The following is an 18,401-nucleotide window of genomic DNA, read 5'->3' as shown; positions in this document are numbered from 1 at the left end:
TTTATTTATTTTATTCAATTTTTTTATGCCGCCCTTCTCCTTAGACTCAGGGCGGCTTACAACATGTTAGCAATAGCACTTTTTTAAACAGAGCCAGCATATTGCCCCATAATTCTGGTCCTCATTTTACCCACCTCGGAAGGATGGAAGGCTGAGTCAACCTTGAGCCGGTGATGAGATTTGAACCGCTGACCTGTAGATCTAGCAGTCAGCTTTAGTGGCCTGCTGTACTGCACTCTACCCACTGCGCCACCTCGGCTCTAAAGATGATAGACGAACTTCACCAACAACATATGAAGCTAGCCATCATCTTGTAGCCTCAATCCATGAAGCTGCATTGGAGAAGGCTGTCCCGTCACTGTTGAGTCATGAAAAATTCAGCCATCTTTTCAGCTCAGAAAACCAGGAGGCTGAGCAGGTGTACACATGCGTGGGCATCATATCGCCTTTACGCTCAGGCAACAACATATCTCGGGGTGATGGTTTCTTTTTGTTTTGCTTCATCCTATCCCTCTGATCCTTTTTAGGTCAGTCTAGATTTGGATGAATGGGCGCGCTCAGTATGCTATCGTTCTAATCAAGGACAATTCTGTCTTGTCTGGGTTTAGTTTCAGTTGATTACCCTTCATTCAGGGAATCAGGATATATGGTCGTTCAGTCTCCTTTGACATAGATTCACCCGGTATTTTTCTAAAGCCACTGCAGAGCCATTTATGCAGAGGTTCATTGAAACGATTTACACTTTGAGCTTTTTTTTCCACAATGCCATTATGATACAATTGTTCATGTTTATTTTGGAATGAAGAGTTTCTATGGCTCCCTTTAAATGTGCTTGTCAACAGCTTGAATTGATATTGAATGATATGAAGGTTGAAGTGATGATGGCATACAAAAAGATAATAGAGGAAAGCAAATCACAAATAAATTACAGAGGATGTGCAAAAATGGTTTCCTTTGGTTGCCCTGTATATAATTTATTGGAAGAATCTAAGATCAAATATTGAGGAGACAGGAAATAAATTTATCTATCCTTGATATACAATTTATAATTTATGAAATTATAAACACGATAATTTCCCCCTTACTACTTTTCTATTAAATTAAAAATTGACAACATTTTTAACTTAAATTTTATTGGCTCTCTTAAATACGGTAAGATTGGTTTTACCTAGTGATGTCTATTTTTTCTTTAAGTTATATATATTTACATCATTGCAAATAAAACATTAAAAATTGTGCTCATATATACATCTAGATTAGATTAGATTAGATTTATTGGATTTATATGCCGCCCCCCTCCGAAAACTCGGGGCGGCTCACAACAATAATAAAAAACAGTACACAATAACAAATCCAATGCCCACTAATCTAATTACAATTTAAAATTAGTAATTTCATAAAACAATCCCAATATATATAAAAAACAGGACGGACAGATAGAATTGTCCTTGGGAGGCAAAACCCACAGCCACTCCATCTTGTCTGGGTTGAGTTTGAGTTTGTTGACACCCATCCAGGCCCCAACAGCCTCCAGGCACCGGCACATCACTTCTACTGCTTCGTTGACTGGACATGGGGTGGAGATGTACAGCTGGGTATCATCGGCGTATTGATGATACCTCACCCCATGCCCTTGGATGATCTCACCCAGTGGTTTCATGTAGATATTAAATAGCAGGGGGGAGAGGACTGACCCCTGAGGCACCCCACAAGGGAGAAACCTCGGGGTCGACCTCTGACCCCCCCACTAACACCGACTGCGACCGACCGGAGAGGTAGGAGGAGAACCACTGAAGAACAGTGCCTCCCACTCCCAACCCCTCCAGCCGGCGCAGAAGGATACCATGGTCGATGGTATCGAAAGCCGCTGAGAGGTCAAGGAGCACCAGGACAGAGGACAGGCCCCTGTCCCGGGCCCGCCAGAGATCATCCATCAACGCGACCAAAGCAGTTTCCGTGCTGTAGCCGGGCCTGAATCCAGACTGCTGAGGACCTAGATAATCGGCTTCTTCCAAGGACCGCTGGAGTTGAAGTGCCACCACCTTCTCAACAACCTTCCCCATGAAGGGAAGGTTGGAGACTGGACGGTAGTTATTAAGCACGGCTGGGTCCAGGGAGGGCTTCTTGAGGAGGGGGCGCACAAGCGCCTCCTTATAAAGGGGCGGAAAGGACCCCCTCCCCAAGGAGGCGTTGACAATCTCCTGGACCCAGCTCCGTGTCACCCCTTGACTGGCCGAAACCAGCCAAGAGGGACACGGATCCAGTAAACAGGTGGCGGAACTCACAGCTCCAATGGCCTTGTCTACTTCATCAGCCCTTGACTTAAAACAGTTTAGTGACTGTTCAAAGTTACAACAGCAATTGAAAAATGTGACTTGTGACCGTTTTTCACATTTACAAGCATTGCAGCATGCCCAGATTCACAAGAACAAAATTCAGATGATTGGCATCTGGTTCCTATTTATGACCTTTGCTGTGTCCCAAAGGCATTTTGCGATGTTCTGACAAGTAAAGTCAATGTAGAAGCCAGATTTACTGAACAACCAGTTTATTAACTTATCAATTGTAGTGATTCACTTAACAAATGTGGCAAAAAAAAGTTCATAAAATGGGGCAAAACTCACTTAACAAATATACTGTATTTTGGGGAGTATAAGACATACCAAAGTATAAGACCCTTTTGTATTGTTTTTACATGTTGTGAGTCGCCTTGAGTATTCGGAGAAGGGCGGCATGTAAGTCCAAATAATAATAATAATAATAACAACAACAACAACAACAATAACCACCTTAGTTTTGGAGAGGAAAAAAAGGGCTCTACCTCACAGCAAACAATACAGTAAGCTGTTTGCTGTGTATTTATGTGAAAAGAATTGGAGAAATGTACATTATGGCAGTATATTAATGCCAGAAAGTTTTCTTAAATGTAGTTACACTAACTCCAATCATTTAAATAGATCTAATCCAAACATGACTAAATCAGGGTTTATTTTTTTAATATATTTTTTATTTTATTTTTACAATAAAAGACAACAAGATGTACAACATTTAACACAAAAAGGAGCTACAATTGCTCCACTCAGCATAGAAGTCTTCTTAATACAGAAAAAAGGCTAATTATAGTTAAGATCAATACAAAAAAGTAAACATATCAATAAAATATCTCTATATAATATATCAGGGTTTAACTCAGCTGCCTTATCTTAATACTAAACCAGGGTACTGTTACATTTCAGATTATACTCTTACAGATCTTTAAAATTGATGTGGCTTTCTGGAGGTATTCTCAGTCTATTTAAAAGAAGATACAATAGCACTGGCCTCTTCAGATCAAGCGTTTATTTTAAAAAGCTGCTTCATTTTGTTAAGCTGTCTAGAACAATAATTAAAGCAGTCTTTAAAAAGTAAGTCTAATAATTTGAACATTCTATAGACATTTCTAGTTATTGACTTATCTCCTTGCAGTTTCAGCAGTCTAATATTGCCAAAAGTCCACCAGCAATTTAACTCTTTGCAGCTAGTATCACTTTCAGTTCAAGCACATGGCCTGCCCGTGCTGAATCAGCTGTGTGTCGGGAGGCTGATAATGAGTTGTTTGTGCTAATCAGGTTCTGTGCTGTTTGCTGCAAGGAGGTAAATTGCTGGGAGGCAGAGACCAAAGGGTGGGGGTGGCTGGGTGGAGCTACATTCGGTGTATAAGATGTACCCAAGTTTTCACCCTTTTATTTATTTATTTATTTATATATTTATTTATTTATATATTTATATATTTATATATTTGTATGCCGCCCCTCTCCGTAGACTCGGGGCAGCTAACAGCACTAATAATACAATGTAAACAAATCTAATATTTAAGTTAATTTAAAAAACCCCAATTTAAGAAACCAATCATACATACTGACATACCATGCATAAATTTTATAAGCCTAGGGCAGGGGTAGGGAACGTTGGCTCTTCTATGACTTGTGGACTTCAACTCCCAGAATTCCTGAGCCAATCATGCTAGCTCAGGAATTCTGGGAGTTGAAGTCCACAAGTCACAGAAGAGCCAACGTTCCCTACCCCTGGCCTAGGGGGAAGGGAAAGTCTCAATTCCCCCATGCCTGGCGACAGAGGTGGGTTTTAAGGAGCTTACGAAAGGCAAGGAGGGTGGGGGCAACTCTGATATCTGGGGGGAGTTGGTTCCAAAGGGTCGGGGCCGCCACAGAGAAGGCTCTTTCCCTGGGTCCCGCCAAACGACATTGTTTAGTTGACGGGAAGGGGATAAAAGGGTGCATCTTATACTCCCAAAATACCGTATATTTTGGGCTGAATTGCGGTCATACGTCAACTTGTATTATGCTTACCCACAAATTGCAGCACAAGGAAAGAGATCACAGGTAAAAAAAAATGGATGAAAGCAGAAATGGTTTCTGCAAGGAATGTATAAAAAATGGATGAACTTGATGAATGAATGAAAGGTAAAATGTTACTTTTACTTCTATATTATGAAGCATGCCGCTCTGCTAGCAGGTACTAGAAATCACATTATAGCTTGGTTAGAGTACATGGGTTTAGATAAATAGGATTTGCAGATCAAAGAGATTTGGATAGCTTTAATTAAGCGATCATAACAGTTTCAGGTAGAGAAAGTCTTCTTAAAAGTGTTTGTTTTTAATACTTTCAGTTCATAGCTTATACCTTTTTCATAGGCAGAAATGGTTCATGCAGCTTTCCAAGCTCAAAGGGCATTTCTTTGGTTGGCCTCGCGTTATCAAGAGCCCCAGCAGGTAAGAAATCTTGTGGTCACCTGAAACGTTCAAAGTTTTGTTGGTTGGCTTCCATAAACGGGAAGTTGGCATGTTGTAAAGCGAAACAAAATCAAACTTTGGCTTCATTTAAAAAATAAATAAAAGTCTGGGTGCCTATACTTATTTAATGATTGGTATCACTAAATAAACAATCTTATAAAAATGATTGGTTCCTGGAGCCCAGTGGTTTAATTGGATGTGTGCCCAGAACAAAAGACTGGAGAATGGCAGATGAATTTCTGCAGGAGGATGTGGGAGTCCTGTAAACAAAGTTACTGTTAAGACTTTCCCAATCTTGATTAAATATCTGGAAAGATCTCAAAGTTTCTTTTAATTCTCTAGGTTCAGGCAAGGGTTCCCCATTGCCGGCGCTACCAGTGTGGTTGCGTGTGCAGCTCTGCATGACCAGCACGCCCGCATGAGATTTGGCTTCTGCGCAAACCACTGAGAGAGGGCTGTAAAGCACTATGAAGTATTTTAAAGTGTTTTAGGATTTTTAAGGTTTTTAATTATATTGATTGGATTAGATATATTGCTATATTTTTCATACATGTTGTGAGCTGCCCCGAGTCCTCGGCAAGGGGCAGCATACAAGTCAAATAAGTAAGTAAGTAAATAAGTAAGCAAGTAAGTAAATAAGTAAGTAAGTAAGTAAGTAAAATAAGTAAGTAAGTAAATAAGTAAGCAAGTAAGTAAATAAGTACGTAAGTAAGTAAGTAAGTAAATAAATAAATAAGTAAGCAAGCAAGCAAGCTAGTAAATAAATAAATAAATAAATAAATAAATAAATAAATAAATAAAGTGGTATTTAAATCTAAGTGCTATTGCTAGTGTGATAGCTGACAATGCCAAGCATCTGCAAACTCTGGTAATAAAAATAAAAAGCACCCTGACAAAATGGGGCTAAAATTACACATAAAGGAGAGAAAACTGATTTCAGCAGATACAACATCAAGTCATAGCCTAGCACACTGATGGCGGACCTTTTTTTACTCGGGTGCCGAAAGAGCGTGGGCACACACTATCGTGCATGCACAAATGCCCACACCTATAACTCAATGCCTGGGGAGGGCGAAAACAGCTTCCCCCCTCCCCTGGAGGCCCTCTGGATACCAGAAATGGCCTGTTTCCCAACTTTTGGTGGGCCCAATAGGCTCGTGTTTTCCCCAGACTCCAAAGGCTTCCCTGGAACCGGGGGAGGGTAAAAATGCCCTCCCACATCGCCCCAGAGGCCCTCTGGAAGCCAAAAACGCCCTCCCAGAGCCTCTGTGGGAGCCAAAAATCAGCTGGCCGGCACACACCTGCACGTTGGAGCTGAGCTAGGGTAACGGCTTGCATGCCAGCAGATATGGCTCCACGTGCCCCCGTGGTACTTGTGCCATAGGTTCTCCATCACTGAACTAGCACTTAGTAGAGCAGTTATGAAGGCCCTAGGAAGATATTCAGGTGTTGTGATGTATCTTCACCTGCAAAGATCAGAATAATGCAAGCAATGGCATTCTGTGTGACACCGTATGGAAACACAAGGTAGACTTTGAAAAAGCAGATGTTTTTGAACCTTGGTGTTGGAAAAGACTCCTGGGAATACCTTAGTCTGCCGAGAAAACAAAGAAATGACTCATTGAACAAATCAACCTTGAGTTTTCGCTCAAGGCACAAATAACCAGGTTCAAATTATGTTTCTGGTAAGATTTCACACCAGCTTGATGGCACATTATCAAACAATTTGGTATTGTCTGCGGAGAGGGGCGGCATACAAATCCAATAACTAAATAAATAAGGAAGGAAGGAAGGAAGGAAGGAAGGAAGTCAATCAATCAATCCTCCAGAATTGTGAACCACCCACAATTTCTGGTGGCCCCCAAGTTAGCTATTAGTAATTTAGAACCTCCAGCAACATCGATTAATATATAGGAAATTATGAATCTTCCTAAGCAAAAGAAAAACATTTTTTTTTGCGGTCATGATAAGCTGAAATATATTCTAGTGTAAAATTAACACAGCTGTATGTGTGTATGTAAAACACAGCTGTCATGCAAAATAAATATTCTGAAACAAGCGTTCATCTGTTTCAGTAGCATTTTCTACTACAAGTGATATAATAGTTTCATCTTGTGGAAAGCAAGAAATATGTGGTTGTAGGTTTCAAATAGTGCATTATATCATAAGGATAACTTGATATGAACAGAACGGAAAACACTTTGTTAATGTGACCTCATCTGTTTCTGTTGGTACTGCTAAAGTCACAAACTTAAGCAATACCCAGACAGGTGGTAGAAGAAGCATTAATTTTCATCAGAATATTAAGGTGACAGCAACTCTTGAAAAAGCAAACAATTGTGTCACTGAGTTTTCCAGCAGTTTGTGAACCGGTAGATGAATTAGCTGTTGGTGATCTTGTCTTCACAGCTTTGCAAATATCCAGAAGCAATGTTCGGCCGTGTGTGTGTGTGTGTGTGTGGAGTTGCACAATTTATCCTTAAAGTAATAACAGAAAACAAAATCTTCAGCATTCAGAAGCATCTTGGATTCTTTAGTTCAAATGTAGCATCCATGCCCAGCAAGTCACAAAGAAATTATTCTTCATTGTGATTTTTCCGAGATAGGTTTGTGTTAGCAGTGCTTACATTTTATTCCATCTTGAAGAGCCCGTCATTTCCCTGCATATGCAAAAATAGCAAGAGCCAAGAAGATAATTCCAGCTGGCATGTCAATCCTGTAACAACTACAATAAATTACTTAGCAGAGTGAATGCTTTGTTCCTTTTTATGGTCATGTTCTATATTTGTATGCGAAGTGGAAATGGTCACATGAGAAAACCATCATCTGATACTACAGTTTACGTAGACTAGCTGGCCAGTAGCTGCTGCCTGCAAAATTACTCTTTTCAGAAAGCTGCGATTTAAACTTTTCTACTTATTTGGCATTTATTTCAAATGCTTCAACTTAAGCAATACGTTAAAACAACTGCAAATTATTGTTTACATATACAAGAAGGGAGAAATTATTTTTAAAACATGTTGGGAATAAACTAAAATCAAAGTAATTCTGTATAAAGAATTCCCACTAAAAATACAATTTCCCTCACTTTATGTGAGTTCTGTTTATGTGATTTTCTATTATGCAATTGATCGTTTTCATTCAAGAAATCACTTTATGCAGGGAAGATACTGCTATTATGTGATTTATGCCAGTACAGTAGTACCTCTAGATACGAGCTGCTCCACATGCGAGTATTCCAAGGTACGAGCCACGAGGGGAGAGAAATTTCTTTTCGAGACCCGAGCTCAAATTCGGTATACAAGCTGAGTGTCCACTAGGTGGCGCAAGAATCCTTGCTTCTGGTTATCTCCATGGGGGAAAAACAAAGTCTAAAGCCATTTGTTCCAGATACGAGTTGTTCGACATACAAGCTCCCTTCTGGAACGAATTAAACTCGTATCTAGAGGTACTACTGTATATTCCATTTGTTATTAAGAGCCAATGTGATGTACTGTTTAAGGCATCAGGCTAGGAACCAGGACACATACAATGAGTTCTACTCCCATCTTAGGCACAAAGCCAGCTGGGTGATTTTGAGCCAGTCACTGTCTCTCAACCTCAGGAAAGAGGCAATGGCAAACTACTTCTGAAATTCTGCCAAGAAAATAACTTCAGGGACTAATCCAGGCTGTCGAAACTGACCTGAAGGCACAAAATAAAAAATTTCATTTGCACCAATGGTCTAGAAACATATCAAGGCTTCTTCCTGCCAAAACTGCTTGTATTTTCCTAGGCAAACCCCTTTCTATCCTCCCTTATGCATTTATCATTGGATTGTGCTCTTGTTCTAGTGTGCATGTTTAGTTCCATAACACTGGCAAGGTCACTTAGACTTATATAATGCTTCACCGTGCTGTATAACCCTCTCTAAGCGGTTTATAGAATCAGCACATTGTGCCCAACAATTTGGGTCCTCATGTTATCCACCTCGGAAGGATGGAAAGTTGAGTGAACCTTGAGCCAGTAAGAATCAGACTGCTGGCAGTCGGCAGAATTAGCCTGCAATACTGCATTCTAACCACTGTGACAGCATGGTGTCGTGAGCATAGTGCAGGTGATTGAATTTTCTTTCTGATGATGCATTCCACCTGTTTAGCTGCCATGAGAATGGTGTACATTAGAAAAAACAACTTAAAAAAGATTGAGAAAATAGTTTTGCTGTACATAAAAAAATGAGACAAAGGGGCGAAGAGTGTTTGTGTAGTGTGGTACTTTAAAATAAGGTTCTGAAATGGTATCAAGAAAGGTAGATAGACAATTAGCCATCCAAAAATGTAAGATCTGACCTACGTAATTTAGGATAATTCCTATTAAACATATTACAGTAAAGGCTTTTTTTTTTGAAGGGGAGGGTTTTGCTCTGAGATTTTTTTGCAATTTCCTATAATGGCTGTAGACATTTTTATGTCTTTAGGAATGAAATAATGTTTGAATCATAGATATTTAATATTATTTAAAATGACTGTCTTTCCTTATTAAATATATTATGATTATCAGCATTAATCCTCAAAATTACCTTTTCTGGATCTTTGATATTTTCTGGATTATTCTTAATACTAGTGCTATCAGGGGGAAAAAAATTTTAGAAAAGAAATATTTATGAATCCTCTTGGTAGAATGAACAGGAAGGCTCCCAGATATATCACGAATGAAACACATTTTACCTCACAATACAGTTCATCACATAAGAATTTTTAAAAGCCCAGGAAGTTGAATTTTTAGTTCAGAGTTTGTCTGTGTTTCATCATATGGTATTACCCTCAAATATTTCAAAACACTCCATGTCATCATCACATTAGGCAAATGACTTCTCGATAGTGGAAGTGTTCTTAAAGCTGAGGTAGTTTTAATACACCGAACAAATTTTGAGAAGATCTCAGTTTCAGTGATGACAAGAAAATTGGTTTGCACATACACATACAAAAAGAAACATTTCTGTTCTGCTAGTGATTTCTTCCATTTTATTTAAACTTCAGAATGAAGTTGCCGTTCTTCTAAAACCAATATCAGAAAAGATTCAGGAAATCCAGACGTTCAGAGAGAGAAATCGTGGAAGCAATATGTTTAATCATCTGTCTGCTGTCAGCGAAAGTATTCCTGCTCTTGGATGGATAACAATTGTAAGTTCTGAATTTTGGAAGTGGACACTTTCCAAACAAAACTGGTTTCTCCAGTCTTATCTACTATGTAACCTTGGATTGGTTTGACTCTGGTTCAGGCCTCGTTGCTTGCAGATGGTACTATCATATCACCCCTTTTAACAGCCCACTTTGTTGAATGGGACTTCATCTCTCAATAGTGGGATTGGTGGGTGGACCCATTTAGTTGACTTGACCAATGGAAAAGCTATGGGATCTGTTTCATACGTGGCTAGGAGAACATCAGGAGGCCTGTAATGAAGGCATGCATCCCTCCTTCAGTGGGTCGCCCTCCAGGGAGGCACAGCATGCCTTGATTGTCACATCAGAATGAAATGACAGAGAAAGTTTTCTTGATGGGACGACGACCTTGAATGCATCAAGATCTCTCCTATTTATTGTGTATTCACAGTTCTGACATGTACAGAATAACCAATTCGTGAACGCCACATACATTAAGCCATCCTCCAACTATTCATTCCTATACCATATAAGGCTTCCCTTTAGGTAATTAACAGAAGCTACATTCTTTGCCTTTTCCCAGGAATGTGTTAGCAAAGGAATGTAAATAATGCATCCTTATATGGAAGTTTAGCTATAGGTTTTTCTTCACATTGCATACCAAGTCCATACATGGTCTGCAGCTTGCTCAGCCTGGGCTGCCTTTCCATAGAGGAAGAATTAAGATTTTATTCATCACATAATTTAGGCTTAAAACATCACTCTCCAGCAATATTTTATCCCCAAATTTCAGTGCTTAAAAATCTATGATTACAACACTGTAGTCTAAATTGTGAAGTCATGAAATCATTCCTGAATAAGGTGGTGGCAGATATTTCAGACTGCTTTCATTATTGCTGCCAAGGAAATCGCAAGCATAGTCCTAAATACCGTATCTTTCAGAGTATAAGATGCACTTTTCCCCCTCTAAAAGAAGCTGGAAATTTTGGTGTGTCTTATACTCTAAATGTAGATTTTTCAAAGCTTTTTTCCCCAGTCCTAACAAGGTGCTGACGATCTTCCCAGCTTGCAGGATTTTTTTCATTGCTACTCCAAAGGTTTTTTTCCAGTCGTAAGCCTTTGCAGGCTTGTTTTCATTGCTATTACCTCCAAAAAAGGTTTTTTCGGCCCTAACCAGGGGATAAAATAAGGTGCTGAAGCTGACCAGGCTAAGGACGCTACCCAGATTAATACCTGATTTTTTTTCTCCTATTTTCTTCCCCCAAAACTAAGGTGTGTCTTATATTCCAGTGCATCTTATACTCGAAAGATACGGTAGACATCTGGTATCATGAAGTAACATTACTTTTCTTAGAGAACAAGGTCAGCAAAACAGACTTTTGCAAGCTCTGATATATCTATATTTCTTTGAAATAGCTATCTGTTAAAATAGGAAAGAGGGTTTCCCCCTCTCCATGATTACATTTACCTTTTCTTTCTCTCTTAAAAATGAATTCCTGTGGTTTTACACAATGTTCTTGTGTTTTCTCTTAGTCTGCTAAGCCAGGGCCTTACGTAAAGGAGATGAACGATGCTGCTACATTTTATACTAATAGGGTGTTAAAAGACTACAAGCATAGGTAAGTTAATACTCCTCCATCAACCAATTTCACTACTTTATTTGTCAGGTGTGTCTGAATAATTTTTATTACATTCTAAAGCAGGGCTGTCCAGCGTTGGCAACTTTAAGATGTACAGACTTCAACTCTCAAATGTCCGGAAATTGAAGTCTACACATTTTAAAAGTTAACATACCCAGCATTGTACACTAACACTAACTGACACAGCACCCCATTCACCACCTCACACACTCACTCCAACCCACTGTTGCAGTCTCAGATACCCCATGCTGCACATCTCATGTACCCTCCCCTTCGTACACCCTCTCACCCCCTCCTGGAAACATCTACTTGCATGCCTGCAGGCCTGAAAGTTCAAACGTTTTGCTGGATTCTCTACTGCAGTGTTTTTCAACCAGTGTGCCGCGGCACACTAGTGTGCTGCGAGACATGGTCAGGTGTGCCGTGAAGCTCAGCTTCCGAGATCAGAAGCTGAGCTTCATTCTTCCCGCCTCCTTTTTTGCACCTTCCTTCTTCGTGGCCAGTAGCCGCCGCCGCGGCTGCGAGTGGGAACTCCAGATCAGAGGCACCGGAACCGCCCCACCCAGCTGGAGCTTCCCTGGCGGGGATGGCGCCAAGTGTCCTTTTAGGTCCGGCCGGAGGGCACCAGCAGCAGCAGCACCAGGTAGTAGCTGGTAATGTTACCTTTAAGGCCAACCCCCCCCCCCCATGTGCCCTTTTCCAGGGCCGCGCAAGGAGCCAGGCGTTGGAATTTGGGGTGGGGAGCGATGAAAGTGCAGAGGCTGGTACCACGGCCATCCCCACCCCCCAGTGCCTCTGGCCTCCTCACGCCCCTGGCTTCTCGCTGCTGCCGCCCGCCCACCTGCCTGCCCAATCTGCCTGCCCGATCCGCCCTTCTCCAGCTCCTCCCGCAGCGGTGGCTGCAGCGGTGACGAGCGCTCGGAGAAAACCTTGTCACAGTGGAGGCCGACAAAGGTTCTTTGGAATGTCGGGGGTGCGTGCGCGTGCGCTCCCCATCCCCCTGCTAGCCCACCCGGAACATTCAAAATAAGAAAAACCTTTGCCAGCCTCTGCAGAGAAAAAAGGAAGACAGAGAAAGAACAAGAAAGAGAGAGAGCAACAGACAGAGCGAGATAGAAAGAAACAAAGAGAGGGAGAGGTAAAGGGGGGGAGAGAAAGAGATAGCAAGAGAGAGAGAACAAGAGAGAAAGAAAGCAAGAGAGAGAGAGATAGCAAGAGAGAGAACAAGAGAAAGAAAGAAAGCAAGAGAGAGAGAGAAAGAGATAGCAAGAGAGACAGAAAGAGAAAGAAAGAAAGAGAGACAGCAAAAGAGGGGGGAAGGAGGGAGAGTGAAAGACATAGAGGGAGGAAAGGAGGGAGAGAGAGAGAGCAAAAAAGAGGAAGGAAGGAAGAGAGAAAGAAAGGGATGGAGAGAGAGAGAGAAAGAGGAAGGAAGGAAGGAAGAGAGATAAAGAGGGAGGGAGAAAGAAATAGAGCGAAAGGGAGGAAGAGAGATTTTTTTTGTCCAAACTTTTTTTACCACCACCACCCGCGCTCAATGTTCCCCAGGATTTTGAAAATGTGAATAATGTGCCGCGGCTCAAAAAATGTTGGGAAACACTGCTCTACTGCATGGGGGTCAAAATCGCTGCATCATATGACGTTTTGTGACAGTTCTCAACTTTATGGAGCTGGGGTGGGAGTGGCGTGCACGTGATGCATCCGACCCATGGGCCATCAGTTTGACATCCGTACTCTACTGACTTTGCTTATGTAATATCTCATCTAACAACTGTGGATTCAGATAATGACCACAACTGGGATGCAGGGATTGCCATCATCGAGCAGTAGAGTCTCACTTTATAACCCAGCACGGAGGTGACACAATTTTCCATCCTAATTGCTGCCATAAGTCAAGGACTACCTGTATTGAATTTCAGTAGTTAGCTTTTTAAATACAATTCATGTGATTACAAATAACCATCAGTGGCAGTTCTTCTCTCCTTGACTTGAAGGTCAGATGGGATCCTGAAAAACGTGTGCAAATAACTTTTATTGTGTTACAGTGATTTGCGTCACGTTGATTGGGTGAAGTCATTCCTGAATATTTGGACAGAGCTTCAAGCATACATAAAGGAATATCATACTACTGGGCTCATCTGGAGTAAAACTGTAAGTGCTCCATTCCTTACCTTCCACTGCGAGAAAAGAGAATCAATACATTATTGTACAATAGTGGTCCCAACTTAGTGTTGGAGGGCAGAGATGGGTTTCAGCAGGTTCTAACCAATTCTGGAGAACCTGTAACGGAAATTTTGAGTAGTTTGGAGAAGCGGTAAATGCCACCAGGACTGGCTCCATCTCCATCTATTCTCTGCAAGTCCTAGCTGATTGGGAGTTAATGGGGATTTTGCAGTAACCTTCCCCTGGAGTGGGGAGGGAATGGAGATTTTTCCTTCTTCTGCCACACCCACCAAGCCACACCACATTATTATTATTATTATTATTATTATTATTATTATTATTATTATTACAGTGTTCCCTCGATTTTCGCGGGTTCAAACTTCGTGGAACGTCTATACCACGGTTTTTCAAAAATATTAATTAAAAAATACTTCACGGTTTTTTCCCCCTATACCACAGTTTTTCCCTCCCGATGATGTCATATGTCATTGCCAAACTTTCATCTGCCTTTAAAAAACATTTTTTAAAATAAACTTTAATAAATAAACATGGTGAGTAATAATCTAAATGGTTGCTAATGGAATGGAAAATTGTAAATTTAGGAGTTTAAAGTGTTAAGGGAAGGCTTGGGATACTGTTCATAGCCAAAAATAGTGTATTTACTTCCGCATCTCTACTTCGCGGAAATTCGACTTTCACGGGCGGTCTCGGAACGCATCTCCCGCAAAAATCGAGGGAACACTGTATTATTATTGTTGTTGTTGTTGTTATTATTATTATTATTATTATTATTATTATTTATTGGATTTGTATCTCCGCAGACTCGGGGCGGCATACAAATCCAATAAATAATAACACCCACTAAGCCATGCCCACAGAACCAGTAGTAAAACAAAATTGAATCCCACTACTATTGGTGGGGGTTAAAATTATTCTTAAACTAAGAGAAAAAACAAAAATATCATTTTGGTTCCCAGCAACGGTATATTTCCAGGACAAAGAACTGTATGCAATAAATGAATTAGGAGAAGATTTTAAATGTTCCATCTCTTAGTGTCTTTGATTCCATAATTGACTGTTTCCAAGAAAATTAGGAAAACCTACAGAGGCCACCTTCATGTTGTAAAGGCAGTGGGACCAGGAACTCTGTTGCTAAGTCACAGTTGTAAAATGGAATTTCATATGACCACATCACAATTACATCAGTTAAAAAAAGGCATGTTAGTAAGAGAGGCTCTCAGGGGCCTAGGAGTCCTAGTGGTCAATCAGTTAAACATGATCCAGCAGTGTTTGGCAGCAGCCAAAATAGCCGATGCAACCCTAAATTGCATTAACGGGTTGAATCAAGATCATATGAAGTACTGGCATCACTCTATAAAGCCTAAGTAAGGGCACACCTATAATATTATATAGGGTTTCCTGCTTGAGCAGGGGGTTGGACTAGATGTCTTACAAGGCCCCTTCCAACTCTGTTATTCAATATTCCGATCACATCTGCTGGCTTCCTTATTGGCTTTGCTCTTCAGCAGGGATGATTAGTAATTGCAGTCATGTGACTGTGACTCACTGTGATGTCATAATTGTGAGCTGGGTGCCAAGCATCCTGATCTCAATCATGTGACTGCGGGGATGGCGGCAATGACCAAAAATCCAGGGAACTTTGTTGTAACTTTGAACCCATTGCTGAATGAATGGTTATAACACAAGGACAATCTGTATAGTTGGAACTACATTTCAAACATTTAATCATCCCAAAGAACAACATGTCCCAGACAAGCCAATAATATTGGTTGATGTTTTGTTTGCATTTTGTTCATGCATTCTTTTTCAGTTTTATCCAACTTGGCTTTTAAAATTACTTAAATCACATTTTCTGTGTATTTTAATGCACAGAGTTCAGCTTTTGGCTTCTGTAAACTCATAATTCCCCAGGCCTGTTACAGGTTCTCAAGAGTTGACCTTGCCTTCATGCAGCAGGTGTTTGCTATTGCTAGCAATTCATTAGATTAAATTTGAGCAGATGTTTTAACAATAAATCTTTATAAACAGCTTATAAAAACTATTTAGCACAAATGTTTACAATGTCTGTCTCCTAGGTTTATGTCAGCTGCCTCCTTGGGGGACAGCTGTTCTCTTTTGTTATTGTCCATTATTTCAAATGGTTAGGCATGTATGATAATACATTGTGCCAACTTTTATTTATATGTGTGTGTGTGTGTGTATGTATGTATGTATATAAAATATATGATAATACTTTTGCCAAAATATTTATTGAACGTTGCTACATATCATTTTCACATTAATTTTCAGGGAAACAGTTATGTCAAATGGATGAATGTAAGATTTTAAATGGAAATTATAGTAATAATCCAATCTTAGTTTTTCATAAATGACAGCAGGAACTGAAAAGCTTGTCTCTGGAATTCACTTGGAACGTCTAAATGGAGAAGAAATTAGAGTGTTGGCCTTCTTAATTTTGTTCTTCTCCCACTAAAGATCACATTTAAAAACTGAGGGTAAAAGTACAATTTGCAAAGAGACTGATTAATAACTCCCACACAGTGACTGATTGAGTGGCTATGCTGTTAAGCTAAAGTGAGACATGTTTGCTTTGGGAATGAACCATTGCATTTTTAATTACAGCTTCCAGCTTTAGCATGTTTCACAGACGTTGATATGTAAAGGTAATTTTTTTCAAGCAGAAATTGTGAGCATTGAGGTATTTGTCAATTTTCACACATAGCCCATAGTGTCATAGCCAATTTCATTGGGTCATTAATATTGAACTCGCAAAGGTGCTTGTAATGCTTAACATATATTCTAGATAAGATGAGAGGCACACAGATCAAACAAACAATCAATCATAAAAGTCACTTGGTAATTTGTTATGCCTTTTGCAATAAAGCAAAAGGGTGGCTCGATATACATATAACACAAAGCCATACAGTGTTCCCTCAATTTTCGCGGGGGATGCGTTCCGAGACCGCCCGCGAAAGTCGAATTTCCGCGAAGTAGCGATACGGAAGTAAATACAATATTTTTGGCTAGGAATAGTATCACGAGCCTTCCCTTAACACTTTAAACCCCTAAATTACAATTTCCCATTCCCTTAGCAACCATTTAGATTATTACTCACCATGTTTATTTATTAAAGTTTATTTTTAAAAAATATTTATTAAAGGTGGACGGAAGTTTGGCGATGACATATGACATCATCGGGCTGAAAAACCGTGGTATAGGGGAAAAAACCACAAAGTTTTTTTTAATTAATATTTTTGACAAACCGTGGTATAGACTTTCTGCAAATTTCGAACCTGCGAAAATCGAGGGAACACAGTATATGCTTAATAAATTGTATGGCTTTGTTCATGTATTATTTTGTTATTGCCTAGCACAGCCCTTGAGGAGGGGGGTGGCACACGTGGTTAGAATGCTGGGTTGACAAAGAGCAGGCCTGTGTTCAAGACCCAAATGCTACTGTGTGACGGGATATGCTCCTGTCATTTGCTCCAGCTTCTGCCCACCTCGCAGTTCGAAAGCGTGCAAACGTGAGTGGATAAATAGGTACCACTTCAATGGGCGCATTAATAGGGACAATGAATGTAGCCCCAACCGGGTGTTCCCAAGACAACAGTGACGTCACGGGATAATCTTTGGTGCTTGAATGTGAATCACAGCACTTTTATTTCTCTTGGAGCTTCCTTTCCTTAGGCTAGAGCAGCGTTTCCCAACCGGTGTGCCGCGGCACACTAGTGTGCCGCAAGACACAGTCAGGTGTGCCGCGAAGCTCCTAGGGAAGCTCCAGCTGGGCGGGGCGCTGCCAGTGCCTCCGACCTGGAGCTCCCACTCGCAGCTGTCCCCCGGTTCCTGCCCGATGCCGCGGTTTCTGGCACTCTCCTACTGGGCCCCAAAGAAGGAAGGCAGGAAAAAGGAGAGCTTCATTCTTCGCACCTCCTTTTTCCCGCCTTCCTTCTTCTGGAAGGAAGGAAGAGAGAGAAAGAGGGAGAAATAGAGCGAAAGGGAGGAAGAGAGAGATTTTTTTTTGTCCAAACTTTTCTTTAGGGCCCCCCCCCCCCCGTTCAATGTTCCCCAGGATTTTGAAAATATGAATAATGTGCCGCGGCTCAAAAAAGGTTGGGAAACACTGGGCTAGAGGTCGAACCCGACGACAGCTTCCTGCTCTTTGAGGTAGGAAACATAAAAATGACACGATAAGCTCCAAAATAGGCACATCGGAGTCTAAAAATAAAAGATGTTTGAGCCTTTGTGAACTATGTGCATCTTGCCTACCTCTCTGTATATATCTTTTCAACCTCTGAAATATGTTTATGTTTTAACTGAACATCCACTTGTTAGTAAAATCCTGAAATAATAAAATTGGATTTGGTCAGTGAAAAGGCTTTAACCTTACAAAGTTTTGTATGCTTCGTATAATTACACAGTTCTATATTGTTCTGTTCGTACATATAGCCAGACATTAAAAAAGAGAGATTGTGAAGCTCAGAAGATCATATAACAACCTACTAGAACAGGTGGCCCGTGGCCCAGAGACATAGATCTTTTGTGAAGGTGTTTCTTCTGTAAATGTATACTAGCGGTGACTTTATAGAGCACATGTTTTACACCACCTGTTTTCAAGCATCCTTGCTGCAATGAAAGACTAGTTA

General features: G+C 40.6%; 1 protein-coding gene across 1 annotated transcript in view; it reads left to right on the top strand.

Moving 5' to 3' along the window:
* CAP2 (cyclase associated actin cytoskeleton regulatory protein 2) overlaps positions 1 to 18,401 on the top strand; it is a 54,250-nt gene that overhangs the window by 13,516 nt on the left and 22,333 nt on the right. The window contains exons 4-7 of the mRNA XM_070749116.1: positions 4,692 to 4,769; positions 9,809 to 9,952; positions 11,465 to 11,550; positions 13,617 to 13,722. Of these exons, the coding sequence (XP_070605217.1) occupies positions 4,692 to 4,769; positions 9,809 to 9,952; positions 11,465 to 11,550; positions 13,617 to 13,722 (414 nt within the window). The remainder of the gene's footprint in view (positions 1 to 4,691; positions 4,770 to 9,808; positions 9,953 to 11,464; positions 11,551 to 13,616; positions 13,723 to 18,401) is intronic.

The sequence above is a fragment of the Erythrolamprus reginae genome, chromosome 3, assembly GCF_031021105.1.
Source record: "Erythrolamprus reginae isolate rEryReg1 chromosome 3, rEryReg1.hap1, whole genome shotgun sequence".
NCBI lineage: Eukaryota > Metazoa > Chordata > Lepidosauria > Squamata > Dipsadidae > Erythrolamprus > Erythrolamprus reginae.
This window is presented reverse-complemented; position numbering and strand designations above follow the sequence as displayed.